General features: G+C 42.2%; 1 protein-coding gene and 1 long non-coding RNA gene across 14 annotated transcripts in view; one reads left to right on the top strand and one right to left on the bottom strand.

Annotated features, from left to right (window-relative positions):
• Positions 1–21,451, bottom strand: part of LOC118393439 (17-beta-hydroxysteroid dehydrogenase type 3) — a 28,877-nt gene extending 7,426 nt beyond the window's left edge. Inside the window, exons 1-5 of one of the 2 annotated variants that reach the window (XM_052461784.1) lie at positions 21,189–21,451; positions 4,070–4,116; positions 1,873–1,948; positions 1,334–1,441; positions 1,140–1,207 (exon numbers count right to left, since the gene is read on the bottom strand). In XM_052461784.1, the coding sequence (XP_052317744.1) occupies positions 1,140–1,207; positions 1,334–1,441; positions 1,873–1,948; positions 4,070–4,116; positions 21,189–21,339 (450 nt within the window). In that variant the 5' untranslated portion in view covers positions 21,340–21,451. The remainder of the gene's footprint in view (positions 1–1,139; positions 1,208–1,333; positions 1,442–1,872; positions 1,949–4,069; positions 4,117–21,188) is intronic. The other variant, XM_052461783.1, reaches the window with a different exon arrangement.
• Positions 1,970–4,028, top strand: LOC127907290 (uncharacterized). Of its 12 annotated transcripts, none has more exons than XR_008064071.1 (4): positions 1,970–2,265; positions 2,470–2,921; positions 3,126–3,229; positions 3,335–4,028. It is a non-coding gene; the product is annotated as an uncharacterized LOC127907290 (long non-coding RNA). The 12 variants fall into 12 exon arrangements; XR_008064064.1 differs by having other exon boundaries at positions 2,436–2,921; XR_008064066.1 differs by having other exon boundaries at positions 2,368–2,921.
• Positions 21,452–23,579: the final 2,128 nt, after the last annotated feature.

Here is a 23,579-nt window from a genome sequence, read left to right as displayed (position 1 = left end):
GCAGGGGAAAAAGAGGGAGGAGCGTCGGAGCGTGTCGCATTAGAAGGGGTGGGAGATAAGGAAATGTTGGACGGGCAAGGAGGCATGGCTGAGTTAAATAGGAATCCTGACTTAATGAAGTGGTGATTAAAGAGCTCAGCCTTGTGCTTCTTGTCAGTAACAACCACATCATCAACTTTAAGGGACATGGGCAGCAGTAAGGAGGAGGGTTTATTCTCCAGGTCTTTAACCATTTCCAGAACTTCTTGGGGTTAGACCCACCAGAGAGAGAACTGATCCTTAAAGTAACTAACTTTGGCCTTCCTGACAGCCTGAGTTTACTTATTTCTCAGTTGCCTGAACGAGAGCCAGTCAGCTTGAGTATGTGTGTCAGGAGCCTTTCGCCAAATGCAAGTGCAATTATTGAGGTGGATCAACATCAACGTAATAACTGGCATATTATGACATCACACCAGTGGAGCCTGGTGGGAGGAGCCATAGGAGGACGGGCTCATTGTAGAGGCTGGAATGAAATCATGGAATGGAGTCAAACGTGGTTTCAATGTTTGATCTGTTGAATACAGTTCCATTTATTCCATTCCAGCAGTGGAAGCTGCTGAAAGGAGGACAGCTCATAATAATGTCTGGAATGGAGTTAATGGAATGGTATCAAACACGTGATCTCCATGTCATTGATATCATTCCATTGACTCCATTCCAGACATTATTATGAGCCATCCTCTCAGCAGCCTCCACTCGGTCACGCAGCGGTCACGCAGCGTGTTGGATAAAGGTGAGGTGGGGCGAGAGGAAAGGGGAGTGTGAGGAACAGGTAAGAGGACAGGTGAGGTATGAGGACGAGATCTTAATTTGATCACTCCTTTGTTGAAAAGAAAATGTGTGCATAGCAGGAATTGCAAACTTGTAGTGTATTCAAGGTTTAAAAGGCTTCTAAAGTTTGTAATTTCCAATTGAACATTTCAGACTTGATTTGCCCTAACGTCAAATGCATCAGCCCCTACAAAAATGTATATTAATTATAATACACAAAATAATTTACAGTTCCTGTTGCTGCATGATTTTTTTTCCTGCTGTATCAAACTGGCTCAAATTAAGATCCTACATCTGTAGGTGAACCAATATTGTATGTCTCCTCTCACCTGTTCCAGGTCCTTAGTCTGCAGGAACTTGCAGGGAATATGACTAGGCAGAATCCCCACGTTGTTCACTGCATGAATTGGATGAGACCAGGTTAATGCCACTCGGCAGCTGTCATTGGGATAGGTTATTGGGATAGGTTACTATTTTTAGAGCTCAGTAAATATAAGGAGTAATAATGAAGGACAGCGCACACCTAATACACTGATATTTAAGCCTTTCAGGTTCTCCTCAATGTGTTCATACATGTCATCCTCAGTGAAATCAGCTACGACCACTTTCACTTTCTGACCCGTGGTTTCTCCTGTGAAAGAGAAGGGTCACAAAATGAAGTTCAAGAGATACATTGACCTAACATCTAAACCAGGGGTGTCGAACTCATTATGTACTGGGGGTGCATATGGTCTTCATCGAAGTCCAGAGGGCTGCACCGAATATGTGTTATATTTCCTCACTGTCAAAGTGTGTAAAAATAGTCCTATATCCATCGTTTTTGGAAATTCAACCCTGACGGTGTAGCTTTAATTTCTGTGATTATTTGAGAGCTGGAAACAGTCAAGAAATTCTATAAATGAAGGTCCATTATAATTTCAAAAACAATATATATATGTTTTTACACAAACCATCCTTGGGATGGATTGAACCCCTGCGAGCAGTATGTCTGACACTCCTGATCTTAACCCTCAAAGACAATCTTGCTCATCCCAGAAGAAGAAGGATGTTAATTCCTCCCACCTATCTCCAGTGCCACCCGGTCCAGTTTGTCCTTGGTTCTGCTCAGGATCACCACGTTCAGCCCACGTCCTGCCAGCTGCACAGGTAGGACAGAACCACATGGAGTTAGTGGTGGACAGGTGGGACAGAACCACATGGAGTTAGTGGTGGACAGGTGGGACAGAACCACATGGAGTTAGTGATGGACAGGTGGGACAGAACCATTGGAGTTAGTGATGGACAGGTGGGACAGAACCATTGGAGTTAGTGATGGACAGGTGGGACAGAACCATTGGAGTTAGTGATGGACAGGTGGGACAGAACCATTGGAGTTAGTGATGGACAGGTGGGACAGAACCATTGGAGTTAGTGATGGACAGGTGGGACAGAACCATTGGAGTTAGTGATGGACAGGTAGGACAGAACCATTGGAGTTAGTGATGGACAGGTAGGACAGAACCATTGGAGTTAGTGATGGACAGGTAGGACAGAACCATTGGAGTTAGTGATGGACAGGTGGGACAGAACCATTGGAGTTAGTGATGGACAGGTAGGACAGAACCATTGGAGTTAGTGATGGACAGGTGGGACAGAACCATTGGAGTTAGTGATGGACAGGTGGGACAGAACCATTGGAGTTAGTGATGGACAGGTGGGACAGAACCATTGGAGTTAGTGATGGACAGGTGGGACAGAACCACATGGAGTTAGTGATGGACAGGTGGGACAGAACCACATGGAGTTAGTGGTGGACAGGTGGGACAGAACCACATGGAGTTAGTGATGGACAGGTGGGACAGAACCACATGGAGTTAGTGATGGACAGGTGGGACAGAACCACATGGAGTTAGTGATGGACAGGTGGGACAGAACCATTGGAGTTAGTGATGGACAGGTGGGACAGAACCACATGGAGTTAGTGATGGACAGGTGGGACAGAACCACATGGAGTTAGTGGTGGACAGGTGGGACAGAACCACATGGAGTTAGTGATGGACAGGTGGGACAGAACCACATGGAGTTAGTGATGGACAGGTGGGACAGAACCACATGGAGTTAGTGATGGACAGGTAGGACAGAACCATTGGAGTTAGTGATGGACAGGTAGGACAGAACCATTGGAGTTAGTGATGGACAGGTGATACAGAACCATTGGAGTTAGTGATGGACAGGTAGGACAGAACCATTGGAGTTAGTGACGGACAGGTGGGACAGAACCATTGGAGTTAGTGACGGACAGGTGGGACAGAACCATTGGAGTTAGTGATGGACAGGTGGGACAGAACCATTGGAGTTAGTGATGGACAGGTGGGACAGAACCACATGGAGTTAGTGATGGACAGGTGGGACAGAACCACATGGAGTTAGTGATGGACAGGTGGGACAGAACCACATGGAGCTAGTGATGGACAGGTGGGACAGAACCACATGGAGCTAGTGATGGACAGGTGGGACAGAACCACATGGAGCTAGTGATGAACAGGTGGGACAGAACCATTGGAGTTAGTGATGGACAGGTGGGACAGAACCACATGGAGTTAGTGATGGACAGGTGGGACAGAACCACATGGAGTTAGTGATGGACAGGTGGGACAGAACCACATGGAGTTAGTGATGGACAGGTGGGACAGAACCACATGGAGTTAGTGATGGACAGGTGGGACAGAACCACTGGAGTTAGTGATGGACAGGTGGGACAGAACCCCTGGAGTTAGTGATGGACAGGTGGGACAGAACCACTGGAGGTAGTGTTGCACGGGGGATAGAACCACATGGAGTTGGTGTTGCACGGGGGGGATAGAACCACATGGAGTTGGTGTTGCACGGGGGGGATAGAACAACATGGAGTTGGTGTTGCACGGGGGGGATAGAACCACATGGAGTTGGTGTTGCACGGGGGATAGAACCACATGGAATTGGTGTTGCACGGGGGGATAGAACCACATGGAGTTGGTGTTGCATGGTCCTTCTGTGGCTCAGTTGGTAGAGCATGGCGCTTGTAACGCCAGGGTAGTGGGTTCGATTCCCGGGACCACCCATACGTAGAATGTATGCACTCATGACTGTAAGTCGCTTTGGATAAAAGCGTCAGCTAAATGGCATATATTATTATTATTATTATTGCATGGGGGGGATAGAACTGTATGCAGTTAGGGATGGACAGGTGGTATGTCATGAACAGCCACAGTCGCATTCAGAGACAGCAATGGTAACTTACCTCAAAGGCGTAAGCCTTCCCTATCCCGTCTGACCCACCAGTGACCACTGCAAGAGAGCAAGATGGGATAGGATGTCACTGCAAAATATCTTTACACATTGCTACTGATAGAAGTATCCAGGCAGTACTATTTCCCACCACTAGAGGCTTCATGCACCACAGCATGGGTGGACTGCTCCACTTGGAAGTTTTGTTCCCATCGGACCTGAAAGTTAGAGCCAAGTCTGATCCAAGCTCGGTAAACTGAAACCCGAGCCCAGGCCCGATCCAATATCAGAGAAATTAAATTAGCTTTAACCCGAAAAGGAGCCATATTTCTAGAAAACAGTATATTGATTTAAACTGGTGCTGAGAACAATGCAGAAGAGGCGGGTGACAGAGACTGGAAAACTCACCTAAATTGAGATCAACTGAATGATGAAACTATTGGAATAATGTAGGCTAATGCAATTGAAGGCATGTATCAAATTGCTGTTTTATACTGAAACTCCCAAAGTCATATCCAAATGTAATTTAAAGCAATAGTCATGTCACCTAGATGATCATTTCGCTCTGCTTTGAGACAAGCGTGGAGGAGTCGTCTTGATAAATCAATTAATAGGCAGGTTTCCAATGACCCAGTTGTAACATGTGTAATGGAAACGACAGATATAGAAGTCTTCTATATATGAGGTTGTATGTGTAGTTCTAAAGGACAACACACCACATCATCACTGACTTCAAGTGTACTTCAATGTTTTTCGTTTTTTTTTTACCTTTATTTTTTGAACCTTTATTTAACCAGGCAAGTCAGTTAAGAACAAATACTTATTTACAATGATGGCCTAGGAACAGTGGGTTAACTGCCTTGTTCAGGGGGGCAGAATGACAAATTTAACCTTGTTAGTTCGGGGATACGATCTAGCAACATTTCGGTTACTGGCCCAATGTCCTAACCACTAGGCTACCTGCTGCCCCATTACTAGGGGGTAACTAGTCCCCTGAGGTTAACTAGCCCCCCCAACACGAGATGTCACCAAACACTTTCCCTGGCTGAAAAAGTTGTAGATATATTCCAATGAAGTTAGATGTACAAGTAGGAAAGCCTTAAGATAAATAATCCACTTGTTTAGAGAGAAACATTTAGATAATTTTTCAGTAAAGTTAGTAATATGTAGGATGAGTGTGTTGGTAGCATGAGCATGAGTGTGTTGGCTAGTTACCCCTATATGGTTATGATGTGTTTCTACCTGTCATTTAGACACTGACTATCCCAGTTAGTGGTAATTTATGCTAATTTTCTAGTTATTAACCTTACTGGCAGTAAATGTTAGCCAGCTAGCTAGTTAGCATAAGCTGCTAGCAGAGCTAGCTGGCAACCTTACTACCTGATCGTCTGAGGTAAAATACATTCAAAAAAAATAATAATTAATTGCAGTTGTAAATGTTTCCACCAGTGACTGATAGCTTTACAGTTAATGTTACTTTATAGTCTTTTAGTTGCTTTACACAGCATTTTATGTCATATAACGTTCGTTAGACAGCTAACTACGTATAACCTTACTACCAGATCATCCGAGGTAAAATACATTCAATAAGATATCGTAATTGCAGTTGTAAATGTTTCCACTAGCGACAGAAAGCTTTACAGTTAATGTTACTCTAAAGCCGTTTAGTTATTTTACACAGCGTTTTATGTCATATAGCTAGATAGCTAGCTACGTTTTTAAGAGAGAGCTTTTAAATCTCTCCCTCTGTAGGTCAATAATAATACTTTAAGTCATGTGGTTTGAAAGAAACTGGTTAGTCTTATGGTACACAGTTCTGTGTGGGGTAGTTAGGGTTAAGGGTCATCTGTTAGATTAGGGGCTAGGTGTAAGGATTAGGGTCCATTTGTTAGATTAAGGGTCAGGTCTTAGGTTAAGGTTAAGTTCCTTACAGTTACTAATATAATTCAATGTTTTTATTTTCAGATGAGAGCATACAAGAAGAAAACAGACTGAAGCAATGAGTCAACACAGCATGCACTGAAGTCAATGGAAAATGGGCATATCTTAAAGGGAGCTACCAGGGTGCCCAACATTCCATCAAGAACACTACAGCAACGAGGAAAAGGAGGTGAAAAATCCAGGCTTCAGCCAAATGGGTGGGTGCCAGTCTTCTCTTCCACACATGAAGTGACCTCAACCACATTCAACAATTGGAAAGAACCCTATTTGGCTTAACATCATGGGACGTGAGTAGACTCGCCTTCGTTCTGGCAGAGGGGATGGGAATCAAGCAAAGGTTCAAGAAAGGACAGGGGCACGGAGGGGTGGATTGGTTCAGTGGCTTAAGTGCAACCCTCAACTTTCAGTTCGAGTACCGCAACCAGTCTTACAAGGGCTGTGGGCTTTAATAAGCCTAAGGTTGACCAGTTTTTACAGCCTACAAAGATGTTTCAAACAGCTTCAGGCAATGTTCCCTCCAATTCTGTGTAACTTCCAGCAGGTGTTTACTGTGAACACCGAGGCTGTACCTGTTTTAAGTTACAGTTTCAGACAATGTAGGATACTGTGGCTATTTGATCATAATATAGACGTTCCAGAGTGGCCTACCACCAAAAACAATGGAGAAAATGTATCCCATAACATTTTAACATGGAAATAGCTGTTCTATCATTCAGTCTACAGTAGCAGCCAATGTGTGGCGTTCAATGTAGGCCTACATAATAATACATTATTATTCCCATACCATTATTAGAGAATCAGACAAATTATGCTACTCTCTGCCTATTGGCTACTTACCTTATTCAAGCCTGTCTCAAAATACAACCAATACCTCTAGTACTACCGCCACCACCACTAGCACTACTGCCACCACCTCTACTGTTGTGCTGATTAAAGAAGAAATAAAACTGGCCTTCTTTAGACTAGTTGCATCGGCATTTGTGGGTTCGATTACAGGCTCGAAATGGCCAGAAACAAAGAACTTTCTTCTGAAACTCGTCAGGCTATTCTTGTTCTGAGAAATTAAGGCTATTACATGTGAGAGATTGCCAAGAAACTGAAGATCTCGTACAACGTTGTGTAATACTCCCTTCACAGAACAGCGCAAACTGGCTTTAACCAGAGTAGAAAGAGGAGGGGTTGGCCCCAGTGCACAACTGAGAAAGAGGACAAGTACATTAGTGTCTAGTTTAAGAAACAGGCGCCTCACAAGTCCTCAACTGGCAGCTTCATTAATTAGTAGAACAAAACAAAAAAAGTAAAACACCAGTCTCAACCTTTTCCACATTTTGTTAAGTTGCAGCCTTATTCTGAAATTGATTTAAAACTTTTTTTAAAATCAATCTACACACAATACCCCATTATAATTAGCCCTTGATCAAGGCAGTTAACCCACTGTTCCTTGTTCTTAATTGACTTGCCTAGTTAAATAAAGGTAAAATAAATTTAAAAATTACAAAGTGGAAACAGGTTTTTAGAAATGATTGCAAATGTATTACAAATAAAACAGAAATAACTTTACATACGTATTCAGACCCTTTGCTAGGAGACTTGACATTGAGCTCAGGTGCGTCCTGTTTCCATTGATCATCCTTGATTGGAGTCCACCTGTGGTAAACTCAATTGATTGGACATGATTTGGAAAGGCACACACCTGTCTATATAAGGTCCCATAGTTGAAAGTGCATGTCAGAGCAATGAGGTCGAAGGAATTGTCTGTAGAGTGCCGAGACAGGATTGTGTTGAGGCACAGATCTGGGGAAGGGTACCAAAACATTTCTGCAGCATTGAACATCATGTACACAGTGGCCTCCATCATTCTTAAATGGAAGAAGTTTAGAAGCAACAAAACTCTTCCTAGAGCTGGCTGCCTGGCCCAACTGAGCAATTGTGGGAGAAGGGCCTTGGTCAGGGAGGTGACCAAGAACCTGATAGTCACTCTGACAGAGCTCTATAGAGTTCTTCTGTGGAGATGGGAGAACCTTCCAGAAGGACAACCGTCTCTGCACACTCCACCAATCAGGTGTTTATGGTAGAGACGGAAGCCACTCCTTAGTAAAAGGCACATGACATCCGCTTGGAGTCAGACTGGGGCGAAAGTTCACCTTCCAAAAGGACAGCGACCCTATGCACACAACCAAGACATAGCAGGAGTGGCTTCAGGACAAGACTCTGTGTCACGCACTGATCTGTTTTCACTTGTCCTTGGCTCCACCCCCTCCAGGTGTTGCTGATTTTCCCCAGTGTATTTATCCCTGTGTTTCCTGTTTCTCTGTGCCAGTTAGTCTTGTATGTTCCAAGTCAACCAGTGTTTTTCCCGTTCTCCAGCTTTTTGCATTTCTCCTTTTTCTAGTCCTCATGGTTTTGACCCTTGCCTGTTCTGGACTCTGTACCTGCCTGCCTTACCATTCTGCCTGCCCTGACCTCAAGCCTGTCTGCCACTCCGTACCTCCTGGACTCTGATCTGGTTTTGCCTGTCCACGACCATTCTCTTGCCTACTACTTTTGGATTAATAAACATTGTAAGACTCCAACCATCTGCCTCCTGTGTCAGCATCTGGGTTTCGCCTTGTGTCATGATACTCTGAATGTCCTTGAGTGACCCAGCCAGATCCCAGACTTGAACCCGATCAAATATCTCTGGAGACCTTACAATAGCTGTGCAGCGACACTCCCCATCCAACCTGACAGAGCTTTAGAGGATCTGCAGAGAAGAAACGGGAGAAACTCCCCAAATACAGGCGTGCCAAGCTTGTAGCGTCATAACCAAGAAGACCCGAGGTTTAAATCGCTTCCAAAGGTGCTTCAACTAAGTACTGAGCAAAGGGTCTGAATACTTATGTAAATGTCATATTTCAGTTTAAATGTTTTAATAACATTTCTAAAAACCTGTTTTTGCTTTGCCATTATGCGGTAGTGTGCAGATTGATTATTTTTGTAATTCTGTATCCATTTTAGAATAAAGGCTGTAATGTAACAAAATGTGGAAACAGTCAAGGGGTCTGAATACTTTCCGAATGCACTGTAACCACACTAAACGTAACATATCATACTAATTTGAGTGTACCGGATTTACATTTACTATATATAATTTACTTTAAAATGATTCTGCCGCGAGAAAACAGAATCAATATAACATATGTTCTGGTACTGTCAATCGGTGGCTCGCTTTTGGAATCAGGTCCAGGCATGGTTGTTATGTCATAATATCAGGGTTCAGATCAACCTACTATTGTTACGGGATCTGAAAAACCACGATCTGTCAATGGGAAATATTATTATACTCTTGGGTAAAGTATTTATTTTTAGAGCAATATTAGTAGAAATGCTACAAATAGGGAGGTTCAGGACCCTCCTTAGACATCATAGTGAAATGGAGGGCTGTAATTGCAAATGGAAATAGCAAAATGCTATTATACTGGGAAAGATGGGTGAATCTGTGAACATTAGAGGGTTGGAGTTAAGATCATAATGGTGGATTGGTTGCTGTGGGTGAAAATCCAGCACCTGAAGAAAGAAGAAATTAGGAACATATGTATAATTATTTAACTACAGGTACCGTAGATGTCAGAGAAAATAGCTGTAAGTAGCAGTAGAAGTATTTTTGTCCATTAGTTTATCCAATCAGGGTAGGGATGGTAGGGGGACCCTTCTTTCATTTTATCCTTAAGTAACCTTCTGTTTTATGTAACCATACCAAGCTTAACATATCATACTAATTTGAGAGCACTGAATTTATTTTTACTGTTACGTCTAGTAAATGCGACCAGGCCGGTGCCTGGTAAATGCATGGCCTGGTAAATCCATGGCCTGGTGACATTCCATTGGTCACTCCACCCACTCGGGGCACTGTCCCAATTCATCATGATGTCAATTGGCTTGTTCTCACTGGCTGATGAATGATGGATCCCTATTTAAACCCTGTAATTTCCTTGTTTGAGAGACAGGACCGGGAACGGGTTGGTATGCTGACAGGTTTTTCAGGCATGATTGAGCCTGGGTTTTCTTTTGAACCCATTTTTTAAATTCAGTTTATGTTCCTTGTTGCTCAGTCCAGATTCTTTTCTTTTGTAAGTAATTGTACAATTCGCCGGCTGTTTTAGCCTCACCCTGGTAAGAAAAAAACAATTCTGCATCGTTGCCTCCTCACTGTTAAAATCCAACTGCCACAGGAGGTTGGTTGCACCTAAATTGGGGAGAATGGGCTTGTGGTAATGACTGAATGGTATGAAATGGTTTCCAGGTGTTTGATGCCATTCCGTTTGCTCAGTTCCAGCCATTATTATGAGCCATTCTCTCCTCAGCAGCACCCACTGCCAACCGCATGGTAAACTTCACACACACAGACACACACTGTAGCTGTAGCTGTGGATAGTGAACAAAGAAGTTCAGAACAACAACCTTCGAGATGGAACCGAATGGAACACGAAAGCCCTGGAATGTTCTTCTCTGAGGGGAAGGGAGGGGTGTTGAAGGGAGCATTGGTTAGTGACCCTATTATAACAAAGGCAGCAGCATCTGAAAGCTGTGGTGTTTGGCTGGAGCTGAGTGGTCTCAGGGCTCTCCAAGCTAGCCGGTGTCTCTTTCTCTCTCAATAGCAAGATGTGGTTATCTAGCCTCTGACTGTACAGTGTTAGGAATGTCTATTCTTCTCTTAACACTAGTCTTCTCCTGCATCGCTTCAGGGCAGAGAGCTGAAGTAAGAACACATGCAAAGCACACCAGCACACCTCCCACAGTCAAATTAGAAATCACACGGTTTGGGACACTACACAACGAAATACACACACACATTGAAGGCTACACACACTCCAACCTAACACTGAAAAAGGCTTGATTGTGAAAGGAAAGAGAAACACACTCATGTTCCTTTGATTTCCAATGAGCTGGAAGGACTCCTCCAAGTTAAGGGTAAAGAAAGAAATAATTCACCCGGAACATACTGTTCTAAAGGCTTTTTTCCCATGTACTTGATTGGAATGGAATGAAAGTGGAGCTTGGGAAAAAGGAGGCCGTCAGGCTGGGTATTGTTGGTCCTTCACGGTGAAAGAGAACACCACAGCATTAGCTCGCACTGTGGGAGGCGGAACAGCTCAGCTCAGAGGAGAAGACGGCCCAGTAACACCAGGAGACTGCTGCCTCAGGAACACAGGAAGTTGATGTGTGTTTGTTTAACCTTCAGTCTGTGTTTGTGTGTATGTTTGTGTAGCCTTCAGTGTGTGTTTGTGTCCGTGTCTGTGTTTTGTTTGCGTTGCGCAGAAGATGATCTGATAGGAAAGTGACTCCAAGATTTTCAGCAAAGACTTGTATAACTAAACCAAGATAGACCACAGCCTGTTGTATCCAATGGGAACAAATGAGTCATAGTGGGCAGAACAAGCAAGAAGGTGGGCAGATCCAAGCACGAGCTAGCGAGATCCTATTGGCACATTCTAGCATATGTCTGCAAATTTCCGTTAGGGAACGCCTACTCTGAAGTGCGCCATGTACAATAACTCAATTCGCCTGTGCATTTCGCCTGTGCAACGCTATTTTTAAAAAGTTTCGCAAAGGGTAAAGTCTATAAAACTTAGTCAACTCTGTTCATTATAGATTTTAGTTATGGGAACAGAAAACTTTATTGAGATTAAATATTTAATTGATGAGAATACAGTGCCTTGCGAAAGTATTCGGCCCCCTTGAACTTTGCAACCTTTTGCCACATTTCAGGCTTCAAACATAAAGATATAAAACTGTATTTTTTTGTGAAGAATCAACAAGTGGGACACAATCATGAAGTGGAACGTCATTTATTGGATATTTCAAACTTTTTTAACAAATCAAAAACTGAAGAATTGGGCGTGCAAAATTATTCAGCCCCTTTACTTTCAGTGCAGCAAACTCTCTCCAGAAGTTCAGTGAGGATCTCTGAATAATCCAATGTTGACCTAAATGACCAATGATGATAAATACAATCCACCTGTGTGTAATCAAGTCTCCGTATAAATGCACCTGCACTGTGATAGTCTCAGAGGTCCGTTAAAAGCGCAGAGAGCATCATGAAGAACAAGGAACACACCAGGCAGGTCCGAGATACTGTTGTGAAGAAGTTTAAAGCCGGATTTGGATACAAGAAGATTTCCCAAGCTTTAAACATCCCAAGGAGCACTGTGCAAGCGATAATATTGAAATGGAAGGAGTATCAGACCACTGCAAATCTACCAAGACCTGGCCGTCCCTCTAAACTTTCAGCTCATACAAGGAGAACACTGATCAGAGATGCAGCCAAGAGGCTCTGGATGAACTGCAGAGATCTACAGCTGAGGTGGGTGACTCTGTCCATAGGACAACAATCAGTCGTATATTGCACAAATCTGGTCTTTATGGAAGAGTGGCAAGAAGAAAGCCATTTCTTAAAGATATCCATAAAAAGTGTCGTTTAAAGTTTGCCACAAGCCACCTGGGAGACACACCAAACATGTGGAAGAAGGTGCTCTGGTCAGATGAAACCAAAATGTAACTTTTTGGCAACAATGCAAAATGTTATGTTTGGCGTAAAACCAACACAGCTCATCACCCTGAACACATCATCCCCACTGTCAAACATGGTGGTGGCAGCATCATGGTTTGGGCTTGCTTTTCTTCAGCAGGGACAGGGAACATGGTTAAAATTGATGGGAAGATGGATGGAGCCAAATACAGGACCATTCTGGAAGAAAACCTGATGGAGTCTGCAAAAGACCTGAGACTGGGATGGAGATTTGTCTTCCAACAAGACAATGATCCAAAACATAAAGCAAAATCTACAATGGAATGGTTCAAAAATAAACATTTCCAGGTGTTAGAATGGCCAAGCCAAAGTCCAGACCTGAATCCAATCGAGAATCTGTGGAATGAACTGAAAACTGCTGTTCACAAATGCTCTCCATCCAACCTCACTGAGCTCGAGCTGTTTTGCAAGGAGGAATGGGAAAGAATTTCTGTCTCTCGATGTGCAAAACTGATAGAGACATACCCCAAGTGACTTACAGCTGTAATCGCAGCACAAGGTGGCGCTACAAAGTATTAACTTAAGGGGGCTGAATAATTTTGCACGCCCAATTTTTCAGTTTTTGATTTGTTAAAAAAGTTTGAAATATCCAATAAATGTCGTTCCACTTCATGATTGTGTCCCACTTGTTGTTGATTCTTCACAAAACAATACAGTTTTATATCTTTATGTTTGAAGCCTGAAATGTGGCAAAAGGTTGCAAAGTTCAAGGGGGCCGAATACTTTCGCAAGGCACTGTATGTGCAAAATGTCAGCCAAAATCCATCTCGTTCCATCTTCTCCCAATGCCGGCCAGTGGGCTTCCTATCAATACCATATTTGTTAGTGAGTGGAAACGCTAAGCGGACGCTTCACATTTATCTGTGCTTTCAGCCTCCCATAGAGGGCTGGCCATCATTGATGACCTCGGTATAAATGTCATGTTGGTGTGTCAACATGCCTGGTATGGCAACTGTTCTCTCGGCTACTGTACGACAAGCGGTACCGGAGCGCCAAGTCTAGGTCCAAGAGGCTTCTAAACAGCTTCTACCCCCAAGCCATAATTTGTAAGTCGCTCTGGATAAGAGCGTCTGCTAAATGACTTAAATGTAAATGTAAAATAAGACTAGACCTACTTACTCAGGTAGAGTAAGTAGACCTACTTACTCAGGGAAATGTTAGCTTTAACTGCTGGCTACTCTTCTCCGTTGCTTAACCTAACGAGAAAATGTTTCCCCAAAAACTGTCTGGGTTTAAACATCTTCCATTGTACAGAAAATGAGTAGCTTAAATCGATTGATGGGTGACAGAATTATTTTACTTCCAAGCGGAGTATGCTTTTAGTCTCCCGGCTATAGAAGGTTGTAGCTCAGCCTCTGAATGTCAAAGAACAAAACAATGATATCTCTATATGCATCAGTCACGTCGTTCCTGGGTATTTTACAGCTTGTTTCTAGCATAAAGCATTGCGGACCAGAGCAATGTCATAGATCACTTTATATAATCAGATCTGTTTTATTTTCTTCAAAATCGTAAGCTAATAAGGGGTAGGCCTATGCTTTGTGTTCTTTTCTTTAATAAAATGGTAGGCCTATGGCATACCCTCTCATGCCCCCTCAAGATTTGTCATGGGTCCCCAGATCCTCAAAAGGTTTGACAGCTGCACCATCAAGAGCATCCTGACCGGTTGCATCACCGCCTGGTGTGGCGCTACAGAGGTTAGTGTGTATGGCCCAGTACATTACTTGGGCCAAGCTGCCTGACATCCAGGATCTAAGTGTTTTCTAAGCGGTGTCAGAGGAAGGCCCAAAAAATTGTCAAAGACTCCAGTCACCCAAGGCATAGACTCTCTGCTACCGCACGGCAAGCAGTACCGGAGCGCCAAGTCTAGGACCAAAGGGCTCCCAAGCCATAAGACTGCTGAACAATGAATCAAATTGCCACCTGGACTATTTACATTGACCCCCACCCCCTTGTTTTAACACCGCTGCTACTCACTGTTTATTATGTATGCATAGTCACTTTACAAATGACCTCGACTAACCTATACCCCTGCACATTGACTCTGTACCGGTACCCCCTATATTTAGCCTAGTTATTGTTGTGTCATTTTGTTGTTACTTTTTTATTTTGTTTATTTTTTTTCACTTTAGTTTATTTAGTAAATATTTTCTTGAATCTATTTCTTGAACTGCATTGTTGGTTAAGGTCTGGTAAGTAAGCATTTCACCTGTTGTATTCGGCGCATGTGACAAATAACATTTTATTTGAATTTGAGTCTTGGTTTTAACTTAACAGCCCTAATTTCATCTGTCAAACACGTAGGCCTACCTCTTGTTTTTTAAATAGGAAGAAATAGGCTCCAACATAAAGGCCTGTTGTTGTTAGTAAAGTCAAATTAAAATGAAGATGGTTTAAATGAATTATGCATACTTGAATTTGCCTACTTTCAGCACCATGAGCTGTCCATTTCCGATTGATTGTGCCGCGGCTGCTGCTTCAAGTTTCAGCAGCACAATGTAAGTTACTTGAATCTGGTTTATTGTGAGGTCAACAACTCTGATAAATACATAATGGGCAAGAAACATTGTTTTTAATCAAATAAATTATAGTAGTAGCAAGCTATCAAAGTTGACCTCCGGTCCTCCTCCTCATCTTCGCGGACTAGCCTATATAGGCTATAGGCTAATCCGCGCGCAAGACTATTTGGACTACAGTAGGCCTAATCCGAAATTATTTCCAGAAGAAACCGTTGCCTTTCCTCCAGAACGGCCACTGTAGGCCTACACAGCACAGACATTAGTTAGCCAGCACACAAAAAAGTTTGGGATCAGCAAGAGCAGAGCAGGCCGGGGCTCAGGGTTGGAATATCCAGCCTAGTTTTATTTACACTATCCCATTATCCCATTAGAAATATAACTGCTCTGTGCTTCTCCATGCATGCCCTACATAGCCTATAGGGTATGGGTCATTTGATTGAGACCACCCTACATAGCCTATAGGCACAATTGATATTGACCACCCAGTGGAGAATCAGAGATGAGGGGCGGCATCGGGCACACTTGATATGTAGCCTACTAACCCGCCCCCATTTTCCTCTAGGTAACCATTCTGTAAATTTCGATCCATCCCTTGGAGGGGAAGAATGACAAAAAGCAGTCGAATTGGTTTCGAGGTCCAGATTTGAATTGGAGGGATATAGGGTATACAGTATATAATTACATGTGATAGGAAATGACAATACTAATACACCATGGGTATTCAACCGGGGGTCCTGCAGGGGGTGTTCGAAAATATACACTGAGTGTACAAAACATTAGGAACATGCTCTTCCCAAGACATAGACTGACCAGGTGAATCCAGGTGAAAGCTATGATCCCTTATTGATATCACCTGTTAAATCCACTTCAGCCAGTGTAGATGAAGGAGAGAAGACAGGTTAACTTATTTGGGATAGGGGGCAGCATTTTCACTTTTGGATGAATAGCGTGCCCAGAGTAAACTGCCTCCTACTCAGTCCCAGATGCTAATATATGCATATTATTATTATATTGGATAGAAAACACTCCGAAGCTTCTAAAACAGTTTGAATGATGCCTGTGAGTATAACAGAACTCATATGGCAGGCAAAACCTGAGAAAAAAATCCAAACGGGAAGTGGGAAATCTGAGGTTTGTGGTTTTTGAACTCAACCCCTATCGAATTCACAGTGGGATATGAGTTATTTTGCACTTCCTAAGGCTTCCACTAGATGTCAACCATCTTTAGAATGTTGTTTTAGGCTTCTACTGTGAAGTGGGAGCGAATGAGAGCTGTTTGACTAAGGGATCTGGCGGCAGCCTCGTTTTCAGTTGCGTGTTCACATGAGGCATCTCTCGTTCCATTGCTTTTCTACAGACAATGGAATTCTACGGTTGGAACATTATTGAACATTTATAATAAAAACATCCTAAAGATTTGATTCTATACTTAGTTTGACAAGTTTCTTCGACCTGTAATATAACTTTTTGAACTTTTCGTCCGACTGGACCTGAACGCGTGTTTGGATTTGTTTACCTAACACCCTAACAAAATAAGCTATTTGGACATAAATTATGGACATTATCAAACAAATCAAACTTTTATTGTGGAACTGGGATTCCTGGGAGTGCATTCTGATGAAGATCATCAAAGGTAGGTGAATATTTATGCTATGCTATTTATGACTAATGTTGACTGCGCAACATGGCGGATATTTATTTTGGCTGTTTTGGGCTCTGAGCACCCTACTCAGATTATGCTTTTTCCGTAAAGTTGTTTTGAAATCTGACACAGCGGTTGCATTAAGAAGAAGTTTATCTATATTTCCATGTATAACAAATGTATTTTCATCATCATTTATAATGAGTATTTCTGTAAATTCATGTGGCCCTCTGCAAAAATACTGCATGTTTTGGAACTACTGAACATAACATGCAAATGTAAAATAAGATTTGTGGATATAAATATGAACTTTACCGAACAAAACATACATGTATTGTGTAACATGAAGTCCTATGTGTGTCATCTGATGAAGATCAAAGGTTAGTGATTAATCTTATCTCTATTTGTGCTTTTTGTGACTCCTCTCTTTGGCTGGAAAAATGACTGGGTTTTTCTGTGAGTTGGTGGTGACCTAACATAATCGTTTGTGGAGCTTTCGCTGTAAAGCATTTTTTAAATCAGACACTGTGGCTGGATTAACGGGAATTTTATCTTTAAAATTGTGCCTAATACTTGTATGTTTGAGAAATTTGATTCATGAGATTTCTGTTGATTTGTATTTCCGCTAGTGGAATCCCAGTCCTAGACAGGTTAAATAAGGATTTTTAAGCCGAGAGACTAAATTAGACATTGATTGTGTATGTGTACCATTCAGAGGGTGAATGGGCAAGACAAAAGATTCCACTGCCTTTGACTGGGATATGGCAGTACAGTGGGGCAAAAAAGTATTTAGTCAGCCACCAATTGTTCAAGTTCTCCAACTTAAAAAGATGAGAGAGGCCTGTAATTTTCATCATAGGTTCACTTCAACCATGACAGACAAAATGAGAAGGGGAAAAATCACATTGTAGGATTTTTAATGAATTTATTTGCAAATTATGGTGGAAAATAAGTATTTGGTCAATAACAAAAGTTTATCTCAATACTTTGTTATATACCCTTTGTTGGCAATGACAGAGGTCAAACGTTTTCTGTAAGTCTTCACAAGGTTTTCACACACTGTTGCTGGTATTTTGGCCAATTCCTCCATGCAGATCTCCTCTAGAGCAGTGATGTTTTGGGGCTGTTGCTGGGCAACATGGACTTTCAACTCCCTCCAAAGATTTTCTATGGGGTTGAGATCTGGAGACTGGCTAGGCCACTCCAGGACCTTGAAATGCTTCTTACGGAGCCACTCCTTCGTTGCCCGGGCGGTGTGTTTGGGATCATTGTCTTGCCACATTTAATCTTCAATGCCCTTGCTGATGGAAGGAGGTTTTCACTCAAAATCTCACGATACATGGCCCCATTCATTCTTTCCTTTACATGGATCAGTCGTCCTGGTCCCTTTGCAGAAAAACAGCCAAAGCATGTTTCCACCCCCATGCTTCACAGTAGGTATGGGGTTCTTTGGATGCAACTCAGCATTCTTTGTCCTCCAAACACGATGAGTTGAGTTTTTACCAAAAATGTATATTTTGGTTTCATCTGACCATATGACATTCTCCCAATCTTCTTCTGGATCATCCAAATGCGCTCTAGCAAACTTGACGGGCCTGGACATGTACTGGCTTAAGCAGGGGGACACGTCTGGCACTGCAGGATTTGAGTCCCTGGCGGCGTAGTGTGTTACTGATGGCAGGCTTTGTTACTTTGATCCCAGCTCTCTGCAGGTCATTCACTAGGTCCCCCCGTGTGGTTCTGGGATTTTTGGTCACCGTTCTTGTGATCCGTTTGACCCCACGGGATGAGATCTTGCGTGGAGCCCCAGATCGAGGGAGATTATCAGTGGTCTTGTATGTCTTCCATTTCCTAATAATTACTCCCACAGTTGATTTATTCAAACCAAGCTGCTTACCTATTGCAGATTCAGTCTTCCCAGCCTGGTGCATGTCTACAATTTTATTGTTTGTGGACAGGTGTCTTTTATACTGATAACAAGTTCAAACAGGTGCCATTAATACAGGTAACGAGTGGAGGACAGAGGAGCCTCTTAAAGAAGTTACAGGTCTGTGAGAGCCAGAAATCTTGCTTGTTTGTAGGTGACTAAATACTTATTTTCCACCATAATTTGCAAATAAATTCATTACAAATCCTACAATGTGATTTTCTGGATTTTTTTGTCTCATTTTGTCTGTCATAGTTGAAGTGTACCTATGATGAAAATTACAGGCATCATCTTTTTAAGTGGGAGAACTTGCACAATTGGTGGCTGACTAAATACTTTTCTTTTGGTTTGAGTGTGCCAAGAACGGCAACGCTGCTGTGTTTTCCACGTTCAACAGTTTCTTGTGCCAACTTGACTCAACTGTGGGAAGCATTGGGGTCAACATAGGCCAGCATCCCTGTGGAATGCTTTCGACACTTTGTAGTCCTTGCCCCAAATGAATTGAGGCTGTTTTGAGGGCAAAAGGAGGTGCAACTCAATAGTAGGAAGGTGATCCTAATGTTTTAGGACAATATCAACTGTTCAGAGACTGGGTGAATCAGGCTTTCATGGTCAAATTGCTGCAAAGAAACCACTACTAAAAAGGACACCAATAAAAAGAAGACTTGCTTGGTCCAAGAGACACGAGCAATGGACATTAGACTGGTGGAAATCTGTCATTTGTAAAAAATATATTTGGATTTGTCTTACACTTTTTTTGGCTACTACATGATTCCATGTGTCATTTCATATAGTTTGTCTTCACTATTATTCTACAATGTAGAAAACCCCTTGAATGAGTAGGTGCCCAGACTTTTGACTGGTACTGTATACATAAAAAAAAGTATAATATAATGGCGAGATGCTTATGTCTCCGCCCTAACAATGAGAGTCGTTGTCCCAAAGGCGGAAAGGCAGACTACAAGATTAGGTCCAAAATAAACCCATAAAAACACATTGGGTTTATTTTGGACAGATTTTGGTGAGAGTGAAACCTCTCCCTTTGCCTCTTCCTCTCTGCCAACAGTAGAAGAGGGGAATATCTTCTTTCTAATGATAACCTTGTTTCACCTCCTAATACTGAGCAAATTACACTCACTGGAGTATCTGACATAGGCTTTAAAAAGTACCCGTGAGTACCAGTCATGGTTTAATTACGCTGCCTGCTGGCACTCTTTCTTGACTTGGAATGACATTTTTGCCAACATATTGCTAACCTTTGTTAAACCAGCTAAACAGCTGCAATTAGCGAACATGTTTGGAGTAGGCCTGGCACAATTATTGTATAATAATCATCTTAATACATTAATTTTAGGAGAAGGGGGAGTCAACATTAAATTCAAGTAGATATAGTTTAACCAATAGCAGTTTTTAATTTGTATATAACATTGGTAAAGTTGAAGGGGAAGCTTCATTTCCAAACGTTCTATAAACAGTCAAAACTATTAATTTTTTGAGACACTGGTGTCACCAAAGCTGTGTTGTATTCATTAGGTATGTCTTTCAAAGATGCATTACAAGCTCCATTTAAAAAAATATATATATAGAATTTACATGACAATTAAGAATGACCTAAAATTCCATAATCGTCACAGCCCTAGTTTGGAGTTAGCCTATTAGCTCGAAAGGTATGTTAGAGTTTACACTTCTTTCAATGTTAATGTAGGCAGGTCAAAATAATGAAAAATTCATTTTGAAATATTGATTTACTTATCATCATTCACCGGATAATATGATGGGGGTCCCTGGGTCGCCGGTTTGCCTGGGCAGGAAAAGGTTGAAGACCCCTGCCATACACCGTTTACACTTTGTTTAAAGTATCTTAACAGTGTGTAGACATCATGCTTGCTTTTCCTGGGCTCTATGTCAGTCAGTTCGATAATCTCCCCAGGTGGCCCTGTCAGATGACACACGTCATCCCCGCCAGATAATATAATGTGTCAACATAACATCAACGTGATAATAAAATGGCATTGATAGCTGTGGTGTAAAAAAAACAACCTTCATTTACCCACCTATATTCTGTAAAGCCTCCTTACTGATCCACCTATAGCTGTGAGTGACCTTATCGAGTGTTTCCCAGACATTTAACAATCTGGAAAATGTTTTAATAATGGGCTTTAATCCCGTTCCAGATAGAACTCTTTGTTCTTCAGTATAGAAGATTTGCACAGTGGGGTCACAAGTTGCCACATTTCATTAAATTCAGTACAATACCTTAGAAGCAAGTTGAGACCACAAGGTGGAACAGGGACTGAAGTAGGACTTTGTCCTGTAGTGCTCATACAAAGACTGAATTTACATCATTCGTTTTTAAAACCTCATGAAACGTGTTTACAGATTCTTCTTCCTAATAAGTTACTTATAATCAGTAATGTAACTTCAGCGCATGTCAGTTATTTATTCTGGGTAAACAAACACACACACACACACACACACACACACACACACACACACACACACACACACACACACACACCTAGAGAGAGAGCTCACCTGCCCACTCTCCCATTGATGTAAAGAAGGAATCTGGCTGCGGAAAGCAAACTCTGGGATAAAGCATCTTAGCGAAGCGGACCATTTTCACTCCATAAAAGACTACGACTGCAGCACCAAGGCAGACAAAGAACAGCTCCATTAAATCCATGGCAGACCCACTCTGGCTCTTTAAGATTGTCTGGCTGCAACAACAAACTCGGCCTGTGTGTGAGAATGTGTACGTCTGCTCTGACCACAACACAATTCCTCAGCCCAGACATACACACTGGGGAGTGTCAGAGGGAACATAGCCACTCCCCCCACACGCACCTCTCCTGTAGGCTACACAAAGCAAACACACACACACACATCAAATCAAGCTACACCTCCCCTTTCAGTTTAGTACCAAGCATGCAATTTGTCAGATGTCGTCTCTGCCTCTGTATCAAATTCCGATGACTGAGTTAGAGTAGAAAGGCTCTCGTGCATTTCCTACCAGCTGCCTTCTTGCTGAATCAAAACAACTTTCTGGAAAAAGCCTTAGTGCTACCCATATGGTATGGACTGTATGTAAGCTATTTTGACATGAGTTACATATAAAAAAAAAACAGCCATGATTGCCAGGAATCACAACTGGGAATAGGACGAGTCTAAAACATGTTTAAAAAAAAAACATTTAATCGGCACCCAAAAATACCGATTTCCGATTGTTATGAAAACTTGAAATTGGCCCTAATTAATCGCCCATTCCGATTAATCGGTCGACCTCTTATCTTGGATACTCAGTTTCACCAGCACATTGAAGAAGACACAGCTGTGCACAGGCACGGGCTTTAACTGCTTTATTTGTACTGTTTGAAAATGCATGTTGGCCTTCTTAAGAATGCATCAAGGAGACTATAGTAAATGAAAGAAAACAGAGACAAACCCACGCATTTGCCCAATGCAAGTGCTTGTATGCAGCAGGCACAAACAAGAAAATAAGTGTAATTTACAGGTGATCTAACATTTCGGAATAATCTATTCTGACTCTCACACACTCTCCCCAACATTCCCACATAGATCACATTATATGACAGTTGATTCACTGATCTTTTGACATCTTTCCTTGTGGACCCATTTTATCCATGGATAACAGGGAATATTGTGCCATTTTGTCACCCTGAACCACAGTTCATCAAAAGGCAGAGTGTGGTAGGTCAATGGCAGAACTTGAGTTGGGAAGTGCTTGATCAAGCCAGATGGCTGAGGTTTGTGTGCTTGTGTCTTATCAATTTAAGGGACCATTTTGACAATAGCCCATCTGTAATTTATTTTTGTAGGCAAAAAAACAAAACAATAAAACAATTACACTACTCTATACTGAAGATGGTAAGTACATGCAGTACTAATTACCGTAATTGCAAAATACATATCAGTATTTCTAAAATGGGAAAGTTAATTATCTCAATCTTGTGGTTAAATACTATTGTCTTCATTCAAAAGGTAGCCTGCTGGTGGCAACAAAATATGCTATTTCATCAAAACACATCTTCACTTACGAAAAATCACTATGGGATTCCTATAGGAAACTATACACCGAGTGTGCAAAACATTAAGAACACCTGCACTTTCCATGACATAGAATGACCGGTAGAATCCAGGTGAAAGCTACAGTATGATTCCTTACTGATGTCACTTGTTAAATCCACTTCAATCAGTGTAGATGAAGGGGAGGATACAGGTTAAAGAAGGATTTCTAAGCCTTGAGACATGGATTGGATATGTGTGCGGGTTTGTGAAACAATGCTGGGTATTTCCACACTCAACAGTTTCCCGTGTGTATAAAAATAAATGGTCCACCACCCAACGGACATCCAGTCATCTTGACACAACTGTGGGAAGCAATACAGTCAACATGGGCTAACTTGTGGAACTCTTGACACCTTGTAGACTCCATGGCACAACGAAATCAGGCTGTTCTGGTGGCGGGTTATGTTTTGAACACTCAGTGTAAGTCTTCTATAGTAAGCTTATAGTATTCTATGATCTTGTATCTGTATCTATGACAAGCAGGTGTTGCTGTGGGACGAGAGGAACACGTGCTAGCCTCTCAGTGAGAATGCTCTGGGTGGAGGAGTGTGGTGACTGAAGTGGCATCCTACCCATGAGCACTTGCGACTGCCACATCCTTCACTGCCAGGCAAGCAAGCCCTGGGGAGTCTGAACGGGGCTAGCCTGCACAGGCTTTCACCACACAATCGAGCGAAGCGTGAGAGCTGAGGCTCGACAGTGACATGATACTCACATGAAAACTTAACCCTTTACAACTACCATGTCTGATTGTTTTTTAAAGGGGCAATCCAACAGAAAAGGTTTATAGAACTAATTGTAGTTTAAGAGCTGGTAATGTTTTGTCATTGTGTCAAA

The sequence above is a fragment of the Oncorhynchus keta genome, chromosome 14 (genome assembly GCF_023373465.1).
Source record: "Oncorhynchus keta strain PuntledgeMale-10-30-2019 chromosome 14, Oket_V2, whole genome shotgun sequence".
In the NCBI taxonomy this organism is placed as follows: domain Eukaryota; kingdom Metazoa; phylum Chordata; class Actinopteri; order Salmoniformes; family Salmonidae; genus Oncorhynchus; species Oncorhynchus keta.
The sequence above is the reverse complement of the archived record's forward strand: the minus strand, read 5'-3'. Positions and strand labels throughout refer to the sequence as shown.